The sequence below is a fragment of the Astyanax mexicanus genome, chromosome 4 (genome assembly GCF_023375975.1).
Source record: "Astyanax mexicanus isolate ESR-SI-001 chromosome 4, AstMex3_surface, whole genome shotgun sequence".
NCBI lineage: Eukaryota > Metazoa > Chordata > Actinopteri > Characiformes > Acestrorhamphidae > Astyanax > Astyanax mexicanus.
This window is the reverse complement of record NC_064411.1, coordinates 6,282,099-6,299,647: the sequence shown is the minus strand read 5'-3', so window position 1 is coordinate 6,299,647 and position 17,549 is coordinate 6,282,099. Positions and strand designations below refer to the sequence as shown.

The window sequence follows — 17,549 nt, the reverse complement described above, 5'->3', positions numbered from 1 at the left end:
GGAGAGATTCCTGAAGCAAAATTCTTTAACAGAAAAATGCAAAAAAATCCACCAAAAAAAATCACAAAAACACAAAAATAAAAGCAAAGACTGGCAAAATTCTAACTGAAATAAAGTAACCAAGTATATTTAAAATATATGCTATATATTTTTTTCTTTTGAATTTGCAACAAACTATTTTTGCTTTTGATTCCTAAATTTTTATTTGCGGATTGTATTTTTTTGTGTAAAACTTTTGACACAAACGGAGAGAGAGACAGAAAGAGAGAGAGAAACAAACAGAGAGTCAAACACAAACAGAGAGATGGAGAGAGAGCAACAAAGCTCTCTGTCCAGGTCTGAGCTGGAAGTCTGAACCAGATTGTTACAGCTGGACACCGCATTAAAGCGTTTCAGTCATTTAACCAGAAAAGAAATCTTCATGTTGGGTGAAATAAAACTTGGGTTAAAAAATAGTAACACGTTACTGATTCCAACCTAACAGCGTATGTTAATGATTAAACGCTGACAGCCCTGATAATTTTAAATGAAAAATCACAGAAACACTGACCTGAGAATCTGCAGTTTACATTGTGAACTCTTCAGTCCAGCAGAGAGCAGCTCCACTCCTGAATCCTGCAGGTCATTGTTACTGAGGTCCAGCTCTTTCAGGGAGGAGTTTTCCAGGTTTAAAACTGATTCCAGATTTTCACACGTCTTTCTTCCTATATTACACAAAGCTAATCTGAAAATGTAGGAATAAACACAAGCACAAATGATTTTACAAATGTCTTCAATGTTTAAATAACACATTTTAGTGATTTCCTAAATGTAACATGTATTATGCTGTTACTTGTGTACATGCCACATTTAATATTTTTTTCCAGTGGTGTCAATTGTTTAAGAAATATAATCAGATTAATCATGACAACATTTGTGATTAACTGCAATTACATTTGTTCTTCTTAAGACAAGTTTTTATAGTGGATATTTAAATGTAACTAAAAGAATGAATGTAAGAAATGTTAAATGCAATTATTAATGGTGTCATTTAAAATACTATTATATGCTTAAGGGGAGATAAAGCTAACGTGAGGTGCTGGAATAAAGAATGCATGGTGAATTGGATTGGACTCAGGAAGTGTTTGTTATTGCACAAATGCTTACAATAAGGTAAAGACCTTACTAAGATTTAAATGGCATGGTGGAAATATGTAACCGCCAGTATTCAGTATTATGTACACTGTCACTTTAAGAGCTTGTTATACTACATGCACAGCCCTTTTACATGTGTAACTATTCTGAGAGCGTAGAGAACCAGAGTGTGTGCTGTGCTTTACCACAGAAAATGCAGGACCTAGTTTTTTTTCTTTTATTGAGTTTTTTTTCTGCAAGTAACAACATATGTGTGGTGCTTTTAGCTCATGTATGAACTATGTTGTATGACTTTTTTTTACATTTCCTATCATACATGCATACACACAAACATAAAAGTTAAAAGAAAAAAGGAAATGAGCATGAAAGAGTACAATTACTCTTTTTGTATTTAGTCTGTAGATGCAGTATCATGACAAATTAAAGGGCATGGAAAAGTCTGAGCAGGGATTTGTTTAGGGCTCCTCCCCTTTGCCAACCTGTAAAGAATATCCTGTTCAGACTAACCTTGCACATCCTTCTGTGTAATTTCGTTTCTTTAATTAATTACGGTTTTATTTGTTGTCTTGTTTGTTATTTTGGTCTGTGATGACCTGAAACACTGACCTGAGAATCTGCAGTTTACATTGTGAACTCTTCAGTCCAGCAGAGATCAGCTCCACTCCTGAATCCTGCAGATTGTTGTTACTGAGGTCCAGCTCTTTTAGGGAGGAGTTTTCCAGGTTTAAAACTGATTCCAGATTTTCACATGCCTTTACTCCAAGGTCACATGAAGCTAGTCTAAAAATCAAGAATAAACTAATGATTTTATAATAAACCCAAAGAAGAATACTTGAATGGATTGGCAAAGAATAGAAAATAGAATTAAACTGTGAAATGTATTGTCTGTCTAAAGAGCTGGTGATCATCATGGGCATGCAGTTCACCTGGGACAGATTATAATGAGTTAAAATAGAAAAGAAAAGGTTTATCAAAACAGAGAACGAGCAAGGCTTTTTGGAGTATGTGAATTTATTCTATTTTCCAAGTTGAACTCTGGAAAAACATTACACCTTCTCGCACACATTATATATATATATATATATTAGAAATAAATAAAGACACTTAAAATGTATGTTCTATATGAAATTGTTATGTTGTATTGCTGATCATCATTTCTCCAAAGCATACTGAGATATGATTTTTTAGTCAAATCACCCAGTGCTACTTTAGAGTGGATCTGTAAGAGATGTGCATTTATTTTAACAAAAACATATAACTTGCCCAAAACCTTTTTTTAAAGATTGCATTTAATCAGTCTAAGACAGAAACTCCATGTACTGTTAACATTAAAATGATGGTTTAACTATTATTACACACAAAGGATAATACATGCTTATATGTGACAATGGGAATAAGTGATTGAATGGAAACTGATTTTACACATCAGCAGTTAATTAAAAACTGTATGAAGGCCTAAATAAAAATACTCACACAGCTCTTCTGGATATTTTAACTACTGGCAGCAGTCTCAGAAGACACTCTTCTGATGGATGATATTTACTGAGGTTAAACTCCTCCAGCTCTTCTTCTGAGTTCACCAACACAAACGCCAGAGCTGACCACTGAGCAGGAGAGAGCCTGGCCTGTTGAAGATGACGCTCACCACCTCCACTCAGGTATTTCTGCACTTCCTGCACCAGAGAATGATCATTCAGTTCATTCAGACAGTGGAACAGATTGATGGATTTCTCTGGAGATGAGTTCTCCTCAATCTTCTTCTTGATGTATTGGACTGTTTTTTTGTTGCTGTGAGAGATCCTCTCTGTCTGTGTCAGTACGACTCGTAATAGAGTCTGATTAGACTGCAGTGAGAGACCCAGAAGGAAACGAAGAAACAAGTCCAGGTGTCCACTCTCACTCTGTAAGGCTCTGTCTATGGCACTGCTGAGGAATTTAGTCATTGTTGACTTGCTGAAGATTGCAGATAGTTCAGTGCTTTGGTTTTCAGGGATTTGCTGATTCAAAAAGCTTCTGTCAATGAAGCAGAGAAATGCATATAAAGCAGCAAGAAACTCCTGAACGCTCAGATGTACAAAGCTGAAGACCTTCCCCAGGTGCAGCTCAAGTTCCTCCCTGAAGATCTGGGTACACACTCCTGAGTACACTGACACTTCTTTAATGTCGATGCCACTCTCTCTTAGATCTTCCTCATAGAAGATCAGGTTTCCTTTCTCCAGCTGCTGGAACGCCAGTTTCCCCAGAGCCAGGATACTTTTTCTAGTCTGCTGAGGATCAATGTCACTTTTCCCACTGTACTTCTGGTTCTTGAGTTTGATCTGAAAGATCAGGAAGTGTGTGAACATCTGCGTCAGGGTTTTGGGAATTTCTCCACTCTCAGCTTCACTCAGCATTCCCTCTAGAACAGTGGCTGTAATCCAGCAGAAGACCGGTATGTGGCACATGATGTAGAGGCTTCTTGAAGACCTGATGTGTGTGAAGACTTTATTGGCCAGGTCCTTATCACTGATCCTCTTACTGAAGTACTCCTGTTTCTGAGGGTCACTGAAACCCCGCACTTCTGTTACCTGGTCAAAACACTCAGGAGGGATCTGATTGGCTGCTGCTGGTCGAGAGGTGATCCAGAGGAGAGCAGAGGGAAGCAGATTCCCCTTGATGAGGTTCGTCAGCAGAACATCCACTGAGGTTTGCTCTTCTATATTCACCAAGTTCTCATTGTTCTGGAAATCTAGAGGCAGTCGACACTCATCCAGTCCATCAAAAATGAACATGACCTTGTAGCCCTTATAATGTATTGGTTTTAAATCTTGTGTTTCTGGGAAAAAGCTCTGAAGAAGATTCACAAGACTGAGCTTCTTCTCCTTCATCAGATTCAACTCTCTAAAAGGAAGTGGAAATATGAAGAGAATGTCCTGATTTACTTTTCCTTCAGCCCAGTCCAGAATGAACTTCTGCACAGAGACTGTTTTTCCTATTCCAGCCACTCCTTTAGTCAGTACAGTTCTGATGGGTTGTTTCTGTTCTGGTAATGGTTTAAAGATGTCGTTGCATTTGATAGGTTTTTCCTGTGTTGCTTTTTTCCTGGATGCAGCTTCAATCTGTTTCACCTCATGTTCCTGATTGACATCTCCTCCATCGCCCCCTGTGATGTAGAGCTCTGTGTAGATCTCATTCAGAAGTGCTGACTTTACATGGCCTGAGATTCCTTCATTAATTCTCTGATATTTATCTCTCAGCTTGGATTTGAGCTTTCGTTGGCATGCTGGGGCCAATTCTGATTACATAGGAAGAGAATAAGGAAAATGTAATTAGCTGTGATCTTCATGAAAGACCCCTGTGTAGAACAACTTTGATACAGTAGATAATTTTAAGGTTTAAGGATACATTTGATGCTGTGACACAATATATTGTAATTACAAAATCCAGTTAACTATTGCCTATTGTTCTAATTTGAAAAGCAGAACTCCTCTGAGGAAATAAATTAGCACTAGTTGTTCCCCATTCCCATGACCCAGAACTCTTACTGTTCTCTAGTGTGTTGGCGAGGTCTGTCTGATTCATGTTCCTCAGGATGTGCAGTGTGATCTTCAGCACCCCCTCCTTCTGATCATCCTCCACCTCTCCCTCAGAGCATGCTGGGTAATCTGGATTTAGGAGATTCTTGAATGTGTTCAGCTCGTTCTTTACTAGAGAGAAAAACTTCTCTTGCAGCTTCTGATTAAGAACAAATATCAGAGAATCACTAAAGCTGTTACAGTGCAGAGAGGGAGATGATGACACTGATCTGATGAGAAAATGAGTTATAGATGCTCTGGTCTGTAAAATGATTTAAACATCATGTTGCTGAGCAGCATCTTATTGCATTAATATCAACATTATTTAATATATAATACAGTTATAATACTCTATTAAACTGAAGGTGAATAAATTATGATTAGTATCAAAACTTTAAAGTAAAGTTACATTTATATGTAAAATAAATCAGGGAGATTCACGTCATATATATGGTTCAGTACTAACCTTGAATATGTGGTGCAGTTTTTTTCTGGAAAAGTTTTTTTTCTTCTCACTGTGGATGAACAGAAAAGCCACACTGTAATCCACATTATTAAATCAGCTGATCTAAAAAAAACGTGTTTCAATAAAATATGGTGAGATTATTAATAAAATAAAGAATAGCAGCAAATAACAGATACAAAGAAAAGATTAATCTGTAATTAAAATAAAATGTAAATAAATGTATCAGGAATACCAGAACCAAGAGAGACACACGCTGATATGAGTCAAACTGTTTAATCAGTTCACTAACAAAAGGGACAAGCAGATAAGGATAGTCTAAAGCAGGCAGGGTCAGTAACATAAAGCCAGCATAAACAAACATACCAGTAGAGAGGAGAAAGCAGGGTCGGTACACAGAGAAATAGACAGAAGTGGAATAAGCAGAAGGGTGGTCTAATAACAAGCAACAGAAAGCAACAAACAATAAACTGAGCAAGGCAAAAAGGGTAAACAGTAAAAGAGAAAGGGGTCAATAAACGATAAGGCAGAATAACAAAGAGATACGTGTCGTAGAAGAGCTAGGGAACCTAGATTCAATACTCAGCAACTGATAGCTGAAACTGAGGGGTATTTATACTCAAACATTCAGGTGAGCAATCAGTAGCTGTAGCTCAGCAGCTCAGCAGCAATGTGAAAGTAATTAGAAAGAAAACAGCTAAAAGGTTTTCCAGAATTTCAATTAACAAAATATGTTTTAAAGTGTATTATAATTAATTCTGAATACATTACTGGTCTATGTATTGAACTAAAACACATTCTCCCATTACTGGATGTATGCACTCACCCCAGCAACTGAGATGATAAATATATGCACGACAGATGATGACGTTTTATTCAATGCTATTAAAGAAACAATAAATGTCCTGTTTTCAATACACTGGAACATAGTTTTAGAAGCAATAATCCTAGCAAAATTTTTTTTCCCACCAGACACATAAAGCACTTTGTGGTTTGGCCACCAGATGGCGCTAATGTGCTCTGTGTCATAAAGCTTTGAGTAGAGAATATTTTTTGTACAGTTAGGAGAAACGATTCAGCGCTTATATAAGCTTTAGTTTACCATCAATAATATTTTAGATACGTTAGCAGAGCAATTTAAGCAGAAGTAGCATTAATTGTGTTTAATTTAGTATAAAAGAGGAGAGAACAGAGCACATGTACACACATGGACAAAATTGTTGGTACCCCGCGGTTAATGAAAGAAAAACCCACAATGGTCACAGAAATAATTAGAATCTGAGAAAAGTAATAATAAATAAAAATGCTATGAAAATGAACATATGAAAGTCAGATATTGCTTTTCAGCCATGCTTCAACAGAAGTATATAAAATATATATAAAAATCTCATGAAACCTGGGCCTGAGCAGACATGATGGTAGCCTTAACTTAATATTTTGTTGCACAACCTTTTAAGGTAATCACTGCAATTAAATGATTCCTGCAGCTCTCAGCAGGTATTTTGGTCCACTCCTCATGAGTTAACTGCTCATGCTGCCTCAGGTTTGAAAGAGCCTTTTCCAGACGCCTCCATGTTTCAGCTCCTTCCAAAGATGCTCAATAGGATTTAGGTCAGGACTCATAGAAGCACTTCAGAATAGTCTAATGTTTCCTCTTAGCCATTCTTGGGTGTTTTTAGCTGTGTTTTGGGTCATTATCCTGTTGCAAGACCCATGACCTGCGACTGAGACCAAGCTTTCTGACACTGAGCAGCACATTTCTCTCTAGAATCTCTTGATAGTCTTGAGATTTCATTGTACCCTGAACAGATTCAAGACCCCCTGTACCAGGTGCAGCAAAGCACCATGTTTCCACCATGTTTCACAGTAGGGACAGTGTTCTTTTCTTTATAGGCTTCATTTTTCTGTCTGTAAACATAGAGCTGATGTGTCTTGTCAAAAAGTTCCAGAAGCTTTGTGGCTTCTCAACATGTAGTTTAGCAATTTCCAGTCTGGCTTTTTAATGTTTTGTTTTCAACAATGGTGTCCTCCTTGGTCGTCTCCCATTAAGTTCACTTTGGCCTAAACAGTGATGGTGTGATCTGACACTGATGCTCCTCGAGCTTAAAGTTCACCTTTAATCTCTTTAGAAGTTTTTCTGGACTCTTTTGTTACCTTTCATATTATCCGTCTCTTTGATTTGTCATCAATTTTCCTCCTGTGGCCACGTCCAGGGAGGTTAGCTACAGTCCTGTGGATGTTACATTTCTGAATAATATGTGAACTGTAGTCACAGGAAATTCAAGCTGCTTAAAAATGCTTAAAAAATAACCTTTAACTTTAACATGCTTTTAATTTAATTTAATTTTCTCCAGAAATAACTCTTTCCTTCACTTCCTCTGGTCCATGTTGAGTGTGGTACACACCACTTCACCAAACAGCACAGTGACTACCTGTAGCCCTATCTATATATATATATATATATATATATATATATATATATATATATATATATATATATAGACCCACTTATTGATTACAAGATTTAGACACCTGTGATGCTAATTAGTGGACACACCTTGATTTAACATGTGCCTTTACTCACATTATTTTCAAAGGTACCATCATTTTTGTCCAGGCCTGTTTAATGAGTTTACTTTTTAAAACAATTACGTTGAAGCACAGTTTAAAATCAATGTCAGATTTTCATTTATTTATTTTCATAGGACTTTTATTTAGTATTACTTTTGTCAAGTTATTTCTGTGACCATTGTGGGTTTTTCATTCACGCTTCATTTTCCTCCAAATCTCTCTCTCTCTCTTCCCCATGCTTTCTCTCTCACACACACACACACACACACACACACACACACACACACACACACACACACACACACACACACACACACACACACACACACACACAAACACACACACACACACAAACACACAGCTGAAGGCATGTTTTCTCTTTCCATTCTGTTAAAGGTGGAATATGGAGCTACTCTAGAGTTTATTTCCTCCATTAAAGCTCTCAGTTAATATCAGTTACTCAGCACATTAAAATATTCTCATTTATACTGACATTAGCAATAAAACAAAAAAATAATCTTGTCTGCCAGACACAACACACTGCACAATGATTGTTGTCCCTTCACAGAATATTGTTGTGATTAATACAATTAATGTTTTTATTTGATTGATATAACTTATATAAATATAATTTAGTTTTGCTTTTCTAACACTGATGCTTTTATTCAAGAATATATGGTAGGTCACATGGTGCACTGTTCCATATTTGGAGGTGTGAGTTTAATGTTTAAATATTGAATATATTGTTTTGATTAATGTATTTAATAAGCAAATCTTACGATCATTTAAGAAGTGCAGTTTATTACAATATAATACTTTTCTAAACATGTTTTTGAATAATGCAAAATACAGTTTTTTTATCTGACAAAATTACAAAAATGATTTAGATATTGTTTTTATCAGAATTACACACCCCTAATATAGATATATAATGATACTGTAATTTACTCTGATCGTTCAGGTCAGTCAGTCTAATCTAAACCCCGCCTCCCCATCACACCCAGCTGTGTACAACGATCATTACATACAGAGAATCTCACACTGACCTCCTGTGTATGTGTGTGAAAGTGTGTGTGTGTGTGTGTGAGGGTGTGTGTGAGGGTGTGTGTGAGGGTGTGTGTGAGGGTGTGTGTTATATGCTTTAAAAAGGTAAATTATAGAAAAAGTAAATGATGTAAGTGATGTTTCACTCACTGTGGGTCAGAGGTCATATCTTCACTGCTGAAATAAGGAGGAATAATGATGGACCGGTCACTCTTCATAGAAACACAGCTGGGTTCTGGAGAAGCTCCTCTCTGGGTTTCAGTTCTGTTAACATTAAACACAGTGAAACTCCAGCATTTACACAGTGAAACTCCAACACACAGCACATCTTTAATAAAGATCAGGAACTGAAGAGCTTCACTCTCAGAACAGAACAGTAGTTTAGTGCAGTGATGTACCGAGACCCAGAGCTTCCTCCTCCACTGCTGAAATTTGGAGGATTCTTCATGGACCCGTCACTCTTCATAGACACTCCACTGGGGGCTGGAGATGCTGCTCTCTTCTCCCTGTAAACAGATCTTCATGATGATCCATGATGAGAGTAAAGTGTGGAGTAATGTGTTCCTTTACTAAAACTTATTCACAGGTTCCAGACTAACTTCTTCATAACCGTCCCAGAAGCGTCCCGAAGCTTTCTGTCAGCTGCCCCAAACTGAAAAACGCTCGTCTAATAAATATACATATTTTTATTTCTTTAACAATACTGTTGAAAATATTTGTGTTTGTTATGATGTAACAATGTCATCACCTGATTAGATCATATTTACTATATGTATTTTATAGATCTGTGTCTAGTTAATAACATGTATTGGTAAGAGCTACACAATTACACAATTATACTGTATTATAAACTAAAAGGTATATTTTTATACTGAACTCTAACAGAGATACAGATCAGAACAAAATAGAACAAGTCTTTCTGTGAGAAGCTTCATTCCACAGCTTTAATATCAAACCCAATCACTTCCATCTGATCTATATAAATGCAGCACATCAGGATTTCCTCATTTCTAATGCTAATGTAAACCCAGACAGCGTGTGGTAAAATCCGAGACGGATCCTCACAACTGATCTGGTTCAGAGTTCACTTTCACTACAGACAAATCCGATCCAGATTTTGATCAAATCGTCACATTTCTGTTCAAAAATCTGGACCAGATCCTCTTACCACCATCCTGAACCAGAGCAGCTCTGTTCTGGTTATTGAACCTCGCCAGCTGCAAACAGCTCAGCAACCACCCCTATACCATAGCAACCACCATAGCAACAACATAAGATCACTACAGAAACCACTGACGTATCTGGTTGATACGTCAAAAGCGGGAATTGAGGAGTGGCTGTTTGTTTTGCCTTGGGTGTGTTGACAAATGTCTTTCGGTTGTGATTGCTTATCTTAGTATCTATAATTACATAATCATTGTGTGAAACCTTGTATTTTATATGCATTAACCAATACTCACCTTACATTTGATCATTTTTACTCACAGTGTATTTTACACGCATTTATATAGAAGATTAACCAATACTCACAATATATATTAGATAAACATTGTTTGATCAGGCATGTGACTAACACATCTATTATGACAAATTAACCCACATGATACATAAGGCATTTACTAACACATAGGATTTATTATATGGCGGACTAACCACGCGTTATTAACACATTAACATATAACATATGATATCTATTGTGTGACTATTGCGTAGCTCATGCTTGAAGCATTTCGTTCACTGCATGACCCTAACTAACGGCCATCAATCATCGGCTGGTACACTCTGTGTGATTTCGACTGGTACGCTCGGTACGGGGCTAAATTGCTACAGAAGAGGCTCTTAGATCAAAGCGGCCTTTTGGTGAGTGAGTGCCTCCCTAAAAACCTCTGCTTCAAAGCGGGGGGTGACACACACACACAGATAGTGCCACGATGTTCCATTCTGGAAGAACACAGTCAAGGCCAAACACTAGTGGTCCGGTCAGACCTGTGAAACTTGAGAACTAACACGTGAAATTACGCATGCTAACATGAGATGATTTTAGCAACGCCTCATCAGCAGGTTTCACGTCATTTGGGGTATAAACATGGAGTCAGATCAGAGGGGGGTCAGAACTTTTACTGGGACGGCTGTTAACTGTCTTGTATGTATTGGTTCTCCTGAATTCAGCAATAAATACTTGGTTTGCTTTCAACTTCACTCCACCTGCCTACGACTCTCTATCAAACGAACACGTAGGGGAGTTGTACCCCGGATGAGAGGTGGGGGTTAACCCACCTTTCATTTTCTTTTCTACAACACCACCTAATACTGTTACTGTGCCAGAATTAAACATATTTACACTCTACACTACAATATGGAATAATAAGTATTAATATTAACTATTAGATATTACGGATACAGATTAGAAACACATTCTACTATAAGAATAACAGGCTGGTTTGTTAAGCGTTTCTCTGTGTTTAAGAGAACTCTGTTCGTAATAGTTTAAAACTGTAAAACATGCAGATCACAGCTCCTGGATTAGAGCTGAAATCATTAAAATACAAACTACTTTACATTAGGGCTGGGCGATATGGAAAAGTCTTATCACGATATAGTTTTCCATATCAGCCGATATCGATATGTATCACAATATAAATCAAATAACGTTCTGTTACACTTAAAGGTTTCTTTTTACTCATAAGTGAGAGAATATGGGAGTTATGACCAAAATCACTAGCAGACTCAGAGCCTTGTGGACAGACACTAGGATATCCACATCTTGCCAGGTGGGCACAAGGTGCTCAGACAGCTTTTAAATTAATTAAAAAAGTCATTATACATCCACACAGGTCCGGAACCCAACCCAACCCCTAACGTTTAAATATTTTAAAGCAAGTGACCTGTAATGGAGGTGGAAGGAATAAAGTCAAGTTTCTGAAATGATCCACTTGTCCTGCAGTACAGATTTATACTAACATTACTGGCTTTCAGTAGACTAGACTTACATTACTTAACAAGTGTATTTAAAACTCATCCAGTTCAGTAACAGCAATGTTTAGTTCCGTTCAAATACAGCTACACAGATTATATAATCTTCTGTATTTAGTAAAATATCCAGCACAACAGACTCTCTACCTGTTAAAAACTAAAAACACAAAGTAATCAGAGACAGAGGAGAAACAGAAACAGGAGAATTCTGCCCTCAGGGTTTTCTAACAGAAACAGTGAGGGTTAGGAAAAAAGATGGAAAGTGCTGCTTTTCTGTGTGTTTATATACTAACCCATCACTCGTGCTGAAGTTAACGTTAATTTACACGGAAAGTGGTAAAGCGTGCTGCCCGATCGCGTGCTACACCTGTTCACAGCGCAGCTTAAACGGGAAATAGAAAATAAAGTTTATCGAATCCTATCACCCGGCTTATCAGTGTAATATATATCGCGATACATATCGATAACGTTTTAACGCCCAGCACTACTTTACATATTCACCCATCACTTAATTTACTCACTTTAGGACAGGAGGTCCTCCTCCACTGCTGAACTTTGGAGGATGATCCATGGACCAATCACTCCTCATAGACACTCCACTGGGGGCTGGAGATGCTGCTCTCCTTCTCCTGTAAACAGATCTTAATGATGATCCATGACGAGAGTAAAGTGTGGAGTAATGTGACGTAACAATGTCATCACCTGATTAGATCATATTTACTATATGTATTTTATAGATCTGTGTCTAGTTAATAACATGTATTGGTAAGAGCTACACAATTACACAATTATACTGTATTATAAACTAAAATGTATATTTTCATACTGAACTCTAACAGAGATACAGATCAGAACAGAATAGAACAAGTCTTTCTGTGAGAAGCTTCATTCCACAGCTTTAATATCAAACCCAATCACTTCCATCTGATCTATATAAATGCAGCACATCAGGATTTCCTCATTTCTAATGCTAATGTAAACCCAGACAGCGTGTGGTAAAATCAGAGACAGATCCTCACAATGGATCTGGTACAGAGTCCACTTTCACTACAGACAAATCCGATATGGACCATATTTTTGAACATAAATATGCAACCACCCCATACCATAGCAACCACCTAGCAACAGCATAATATCACTACAGCAACCACCCAGAAGGAAACATATTATTAATATTAACAATTAGATATTAAAGTCAGATATGTACTTTAAATACAGATTAGAAACACATTCTACTATAAGAATAACTGGCTGGTTTGTTAAGCGTTTCTCTGTGTTTAAATGCAGCACAGGGTTCTGACTCTGGTCCAGGAGAAACTCTGTTCTCAATATTTTAAAACTGTAAAATATGCAGATCACAGCTCCAGGATTAGAGCTGAAACCATTACAATACAAAACTACTTTACATATTAAACCCATCACTTAATTTACTCACTTTAGGACAGGAGGTTCTCCTCCACTGCTTGAGTTCTGAAGATCCATCATTTACTCTTCTTCATTCACACACAGCTGAACACTGCCGACACCGACCCCTGAGAACAGATCAGCCGTTACAATAAAACCTTTATTCTTACAATAATAACATTATCATCAGAACTACATTAAACAATACCTGATAAACTAACAAAACAAAACAAACAGAGAACGATACATAACAGTGTGATTTACCCTCATTACACATTATTCTACAGATTACAGAAACATTTACTGTTATTATAATTATTATAATTTAATTATTATTAGTAATATTACTGCATTACACAACATTATAAATATACACACTGTTCTATTATTATTTTATTATTATTATGTTACAAAATCAGAATAGAGATTATTTAAGTATAATATAAAACAGCAGGATTAAAAACACTAACACACCACGTGATCTTGAGTTCCGTTGCTCCCCCTGCTGGTTGAACAGCGCTACTGCATATAAACACGCCTTTATAGCAGCTCCGTGTTTTTATCTCCCCAACAGATCAAAGTCCACATTAAGCAGTAATGCGCTTTAAACAGCATAAACTACACTGTGATCAATAAATATCAATCTATATCTGCGCATTTCTCTTCAGTTTATAGCATTATTGATCTGTTACAGCTGATTGTTCTCCAGCCGGTCTGATCTAGACCAGGTCCAGGTCTGATCCAGGCCCGGTTCAGATCTCCATGCTGATCCTGGTTCTTCCAGTGGAATCGGACACTGAGCTGAGCTTAAAGAACCGGTTCTGGATCTGAGGAACCTTTAGAACCGGTTCTGACTTTAAGCTACACGGTTCTGTTCTACATTCTCTTCAGTTCTGAACTTACCGAGTGAATCCAGACTTCTGTCCTCTTCTAATGGAGGAGACTTAACTTACTTTCACGTCCTCCTTTACCTGAGTCTCACCTGTCTCCCTCTAAGCCCCGCCCCCTAACTCTCACAGCAAATAGACGCTGGGTGGGCGGAGCTATCGGTAGTTTTTGGCTATTGTCAGCCAATCACATTACACGGCTGAATGGAAAGTTTGAATATTCATGAGTCTGAAGTTTTTCCCACACAGCTGTAGAGCATGCTCAGTGCGGGGAGGAGCACTTTTGGACGGGTAGCAGAACTCGGCAGAACACCGGTCTGAAAACTGGGGTTTTCAGACCGGTGTTCTGCCGAGTTCTGCTCCTCCCCGCACTGCGCATGCTCTGACCCACATTTTATAATGTTTTCATGAGTTTTTCATGATGATTCTGTTTTCCATGACTGCATTAAACAGCCTGAGCTCACTGTCCTTATTTATTTAAAGGTAACATAAAGGTAAATGACAATTAAACAAATAATAAATAATAATAAAAATAACAAATAATAAATAATCATAAAAATAAATCACTAAATAATTTCATTTACCTCTTAAATACAATTAAAAAAAAAAAATAAAAAAAAACAGTTGGTATTTCATGTTCTCTGATGTGTCTATACTGCACATGTGTGCACTGTGATAATAATGCTGGGAGAAAGGAGCACTGCCTCCATCTAGTGTCTTTGAGATGTTCTGCATTTTATATAAGGGTGTTTGACAAGAAATTGAGATTTATATGAATTTACAGAGCATTATAGGATTCATATTTTTTTTCACAATTTTCAGTGAAACGAAAAAAATGCTCACATGGTGTGACTGTTCCAATCACATTTCATAAAGTTATATTTTTAATAAAAACAAGTAAATGAGGACTTCCAGTTGGACATGATAGGAGTAGCAGGGTGAGTGGTGAGCTCCTGGTCTAACTGGAGGATAAAACCCTCACTCTCCAGCTGATCACCAACGTCAATAGAAATTCATTTCAGGTTGAATGTTGGTCATTAAGTCAGATTAAAAAAAATTACGTCTGGATAAAATCTAAAACTGTTACGTACCTGCACTCTTAAAAATTCAACAAACTTTAACTCAGAAAAACTTGATGGATGAGTGGAGCAAAAACCGAGGCCGATAGGAGGAATAAAACAAGATTATCCTCTGAGTTCTGCCCTTTACGTTCTAGCCATAATGATGAAAGTATACAAGGTATTAAAAGAGGAGATTATTTAGTTAAAATCACAGCTTATACAGATGATATTACAGTTTTTATTAAAACAAAAAAAAGACTTAGACATTATAATGGAATATTATAAATTTAATAAAAAAGTTTCTGGTGCAAAGCTTAATATGGCTAAATCTGAATGTGTGTGGATTGGGGATCAAAGAAAGAAGTTCAGAGTCGATGTTCCAGATAAAGAGCAGATAAAAATGTTAGGTGTGTATTTTAATAATGGTGACTGTGTGGACAGTAAGTGGAAACAAAAAGAGGAAGTAGTTTCTGAAGAAATTAAATCCTTCTAACAACACATCCAACGATCAGTCACCCAAACCGAGTTCAACCAGACGCAGTGGAGGAACCAGGTCCAAGTGAAGCTCTCTACAATGGAAGTGAAAGAGTAGAGGATGGAAATGACCGTCATCATGAAGATTTAAGTAGCAGCGGAAGCAGCAGCAGCAGCGGAGAGACAGACGGAGGAAATCCGAACACCAGCACCTCGTCTGAAGGAGACAGCAGCGAGGAGTACGAGTCTGCAGCAGCCGAAACACAAGCAAACCAAGTTCCTCCTCCTTCTTCATCACCTCTTCTTCCATCTATGACCAGATCTACCACCATACATACGCACAGGGGCTGCTGCATCCAACGAAAAGAAACGGAAGAGAAAACCTAAAAAAGGAGGTTAGAAGCAGAATGAACAGTACACTAAGAAAAAGTAAAAGAAATAAATACATTTCTTTATCTCCTCTGTCTGACTTAATATTGCACTATGTAATGTTGGGGGATTCAGTCTAAAAAGAACAGGAATGAGAAATTAAGTATATTTAAAAAAAATAGAGATTTGGTGTGTTGTGTTTACAGGAAACGAAACTGAATACATATGAAGATATAGAAAATACAAAAAGTGTGGGATAATGGTTATTCCTTCTTTTCTATTGGAGAATGTAAAGCTAATGGAATTGATTTATTATTCTATAATCAATTGTTTGAAATAATTAATTACAGATAATTGATTCCCCGAAGGTCAATCTATATTGATTGTTTTTTTACAACAAGAAATTTATAATTTATAATGTTTACACAGCTCAATATCGAGTTATTAAAATGTCACTTTTTAGAGAACTTAATGTCACGCAGAGCCTACAGCGACCGCTTCATCAGATTCTGGATCAGGAGAAGCACCCAGCCGTGATCATGTCTGTGAGCTCCTTTGTCAGTCTTCAGTCTCATAACTTTGTAAGACATCTACTACTTCATAAGTCTGTCTAATCGAAGAGAGTTTGAGATCTGCTTTAATACAGGAGAAAGCTCTCCATGTTCTCCCTCAACTTAACTCTACCAACCAGCAAAACTGGAAAGATTTTTTCCCTCTACCAGCATGGATGTAAAGACACTTGTAAAATTCTGGACTGGATACATCTCTGATTATGACACTGAGCTATATTTAAAACATTGCTGTGATATTCTGAAGCTTGCAGTTAAACCAAAGACTAGGCTTTCCAAGACCAAGTGATCTATAAAACACAGAATCCGGGGCATCTACAGAGATAGAGACAGGACAGATGCAAGTTCAAGCAGATCGTTTGTTGTGTTAACTAAAGCCGTCTCAGTGCTATGATGAGGCCTAAATCCAGATTAAAATTTTCCATAGATCTGGTGTCTGCAGGTTGTTGGGCCACAGTTCAAGGTCAACAAAAAGTAAGTGCACATGGCTCATTGCTATCTTACGTCCTGCAACAGTCTATTTCACTCCTTGTGCCTGCATCTTTTGTGACTACATCTATGCTTATGAGCGTGAAGTAGAGGTCTGTGGGACTGCTTTTTTTAAACCCGCTCTCCTGTGTTTTATTCCCGTTACAGCCTGCTCTCCCAAAAATCACTTGTTGTAATTTGTGCCAGATATAATTCTAAATCTGAATTGAATTAATTACATTTAGTGCTTGACATTTACTTATGTATATATTAAAATAGCAATATAGCCTGGATTCTTCCCACAGTGTAAACACGTCAGATGAATTGGAGATGCTGAAATTGCACATCGTGTGTGTTTGTCAGGTAAAACTGCTTCCTTTTTTTTGTTCCATCTTTCCTCGAGTGTCAGTCATGCAACTGTCATACTCATGAAGTTCGTTTTAAACTTAAATATAATTAAATATTCTCAGTGCTGAATGCATTAATTACGATTTGAGCATTGATTGCAGCCAGATCAAGAATCTTGTAGTAGATGCAGATTTAGGTCTGTACACTGGATGAAGGGATTAATACAGGGA

General features: G+C 37.2%; 3 protein-coding genes across 9 annotated transcripts in view; 1 reads left to right on the top strand and 2 right to left on the bottom strand.

Moving 5' to 3' along the window:
* LOC111196387 (NACHT, LRR and PYD domains-containing protein 12-like) overlaps nt 1–14,125 on the bottom strand; it is a 798,826-nt gene extending 784,701 nt beyond the window's left edge. For 5 of the 7 annotated variants that reach the window (XM_049477026.1, XM_049477028.1, XM_049477027.1 and 2 more), the window contains exons 1-10: nt 14,047–14,125; nt 13,175–13,271; nt 12,261–12,368; nt 9,165–9,272; nt 8,917–9,030; nt 5,155–5,203; nt 4,659–4,848; nt 2,608–4,408; nt 1,741–1,914; nt 551–724 (exon numbers count right to left, since the gene is read on the bottom strand). In XM_049477026.1, coding sequence (XP_049332983.1) covers nt 551–724; nt 1,741–1,914; nt 2,608–4,408; nt 4,659–4,848; nt 5,155–5,203; nt 8,917–9,030; nt 9,165–9,272; nt 12,261–12,368; nt 13,175–13,224 — 2,768 coding nt within the window. In that variant the 5' untranslated portion in view covers nt 13,225–13,271; nt 14,047–14,125. The remainder of the gene's footprint in view (nt 1–550; nt 725–1,740; nt 1,915–2,607; nt 4,409–4,658; nt 4,849–5,154; nt 5,204–8,916; nt 9,031–9,164; nt 9,273–12,260; nt 12,369–13,174; nt 13,272–14,046) is intronic. The other 2 variants (XM_049477031.1, XM_049477029.1) reach the window with 2 other exon arrangements.
* Nucleotides 1–17,549, bottom strand: part of LOC125801167 (zinc finger protein 484-like) — a 634,928-nt gene that overhangs the window by 245,513 nt on the left and 371,866 nt on the right. The gene's annotated exons all lie outside the window — the stretch shown is intronic.
* Nucleotides 1–17,549, top strand: part of LOC111188977 (NACHT, LRR and PYD domains-containing protein 12) — a 900,554-nt gene that overhangs the window by 718,102 nt on the left and 164,903 nt on the right. The window lies entirely within an intron of this gene.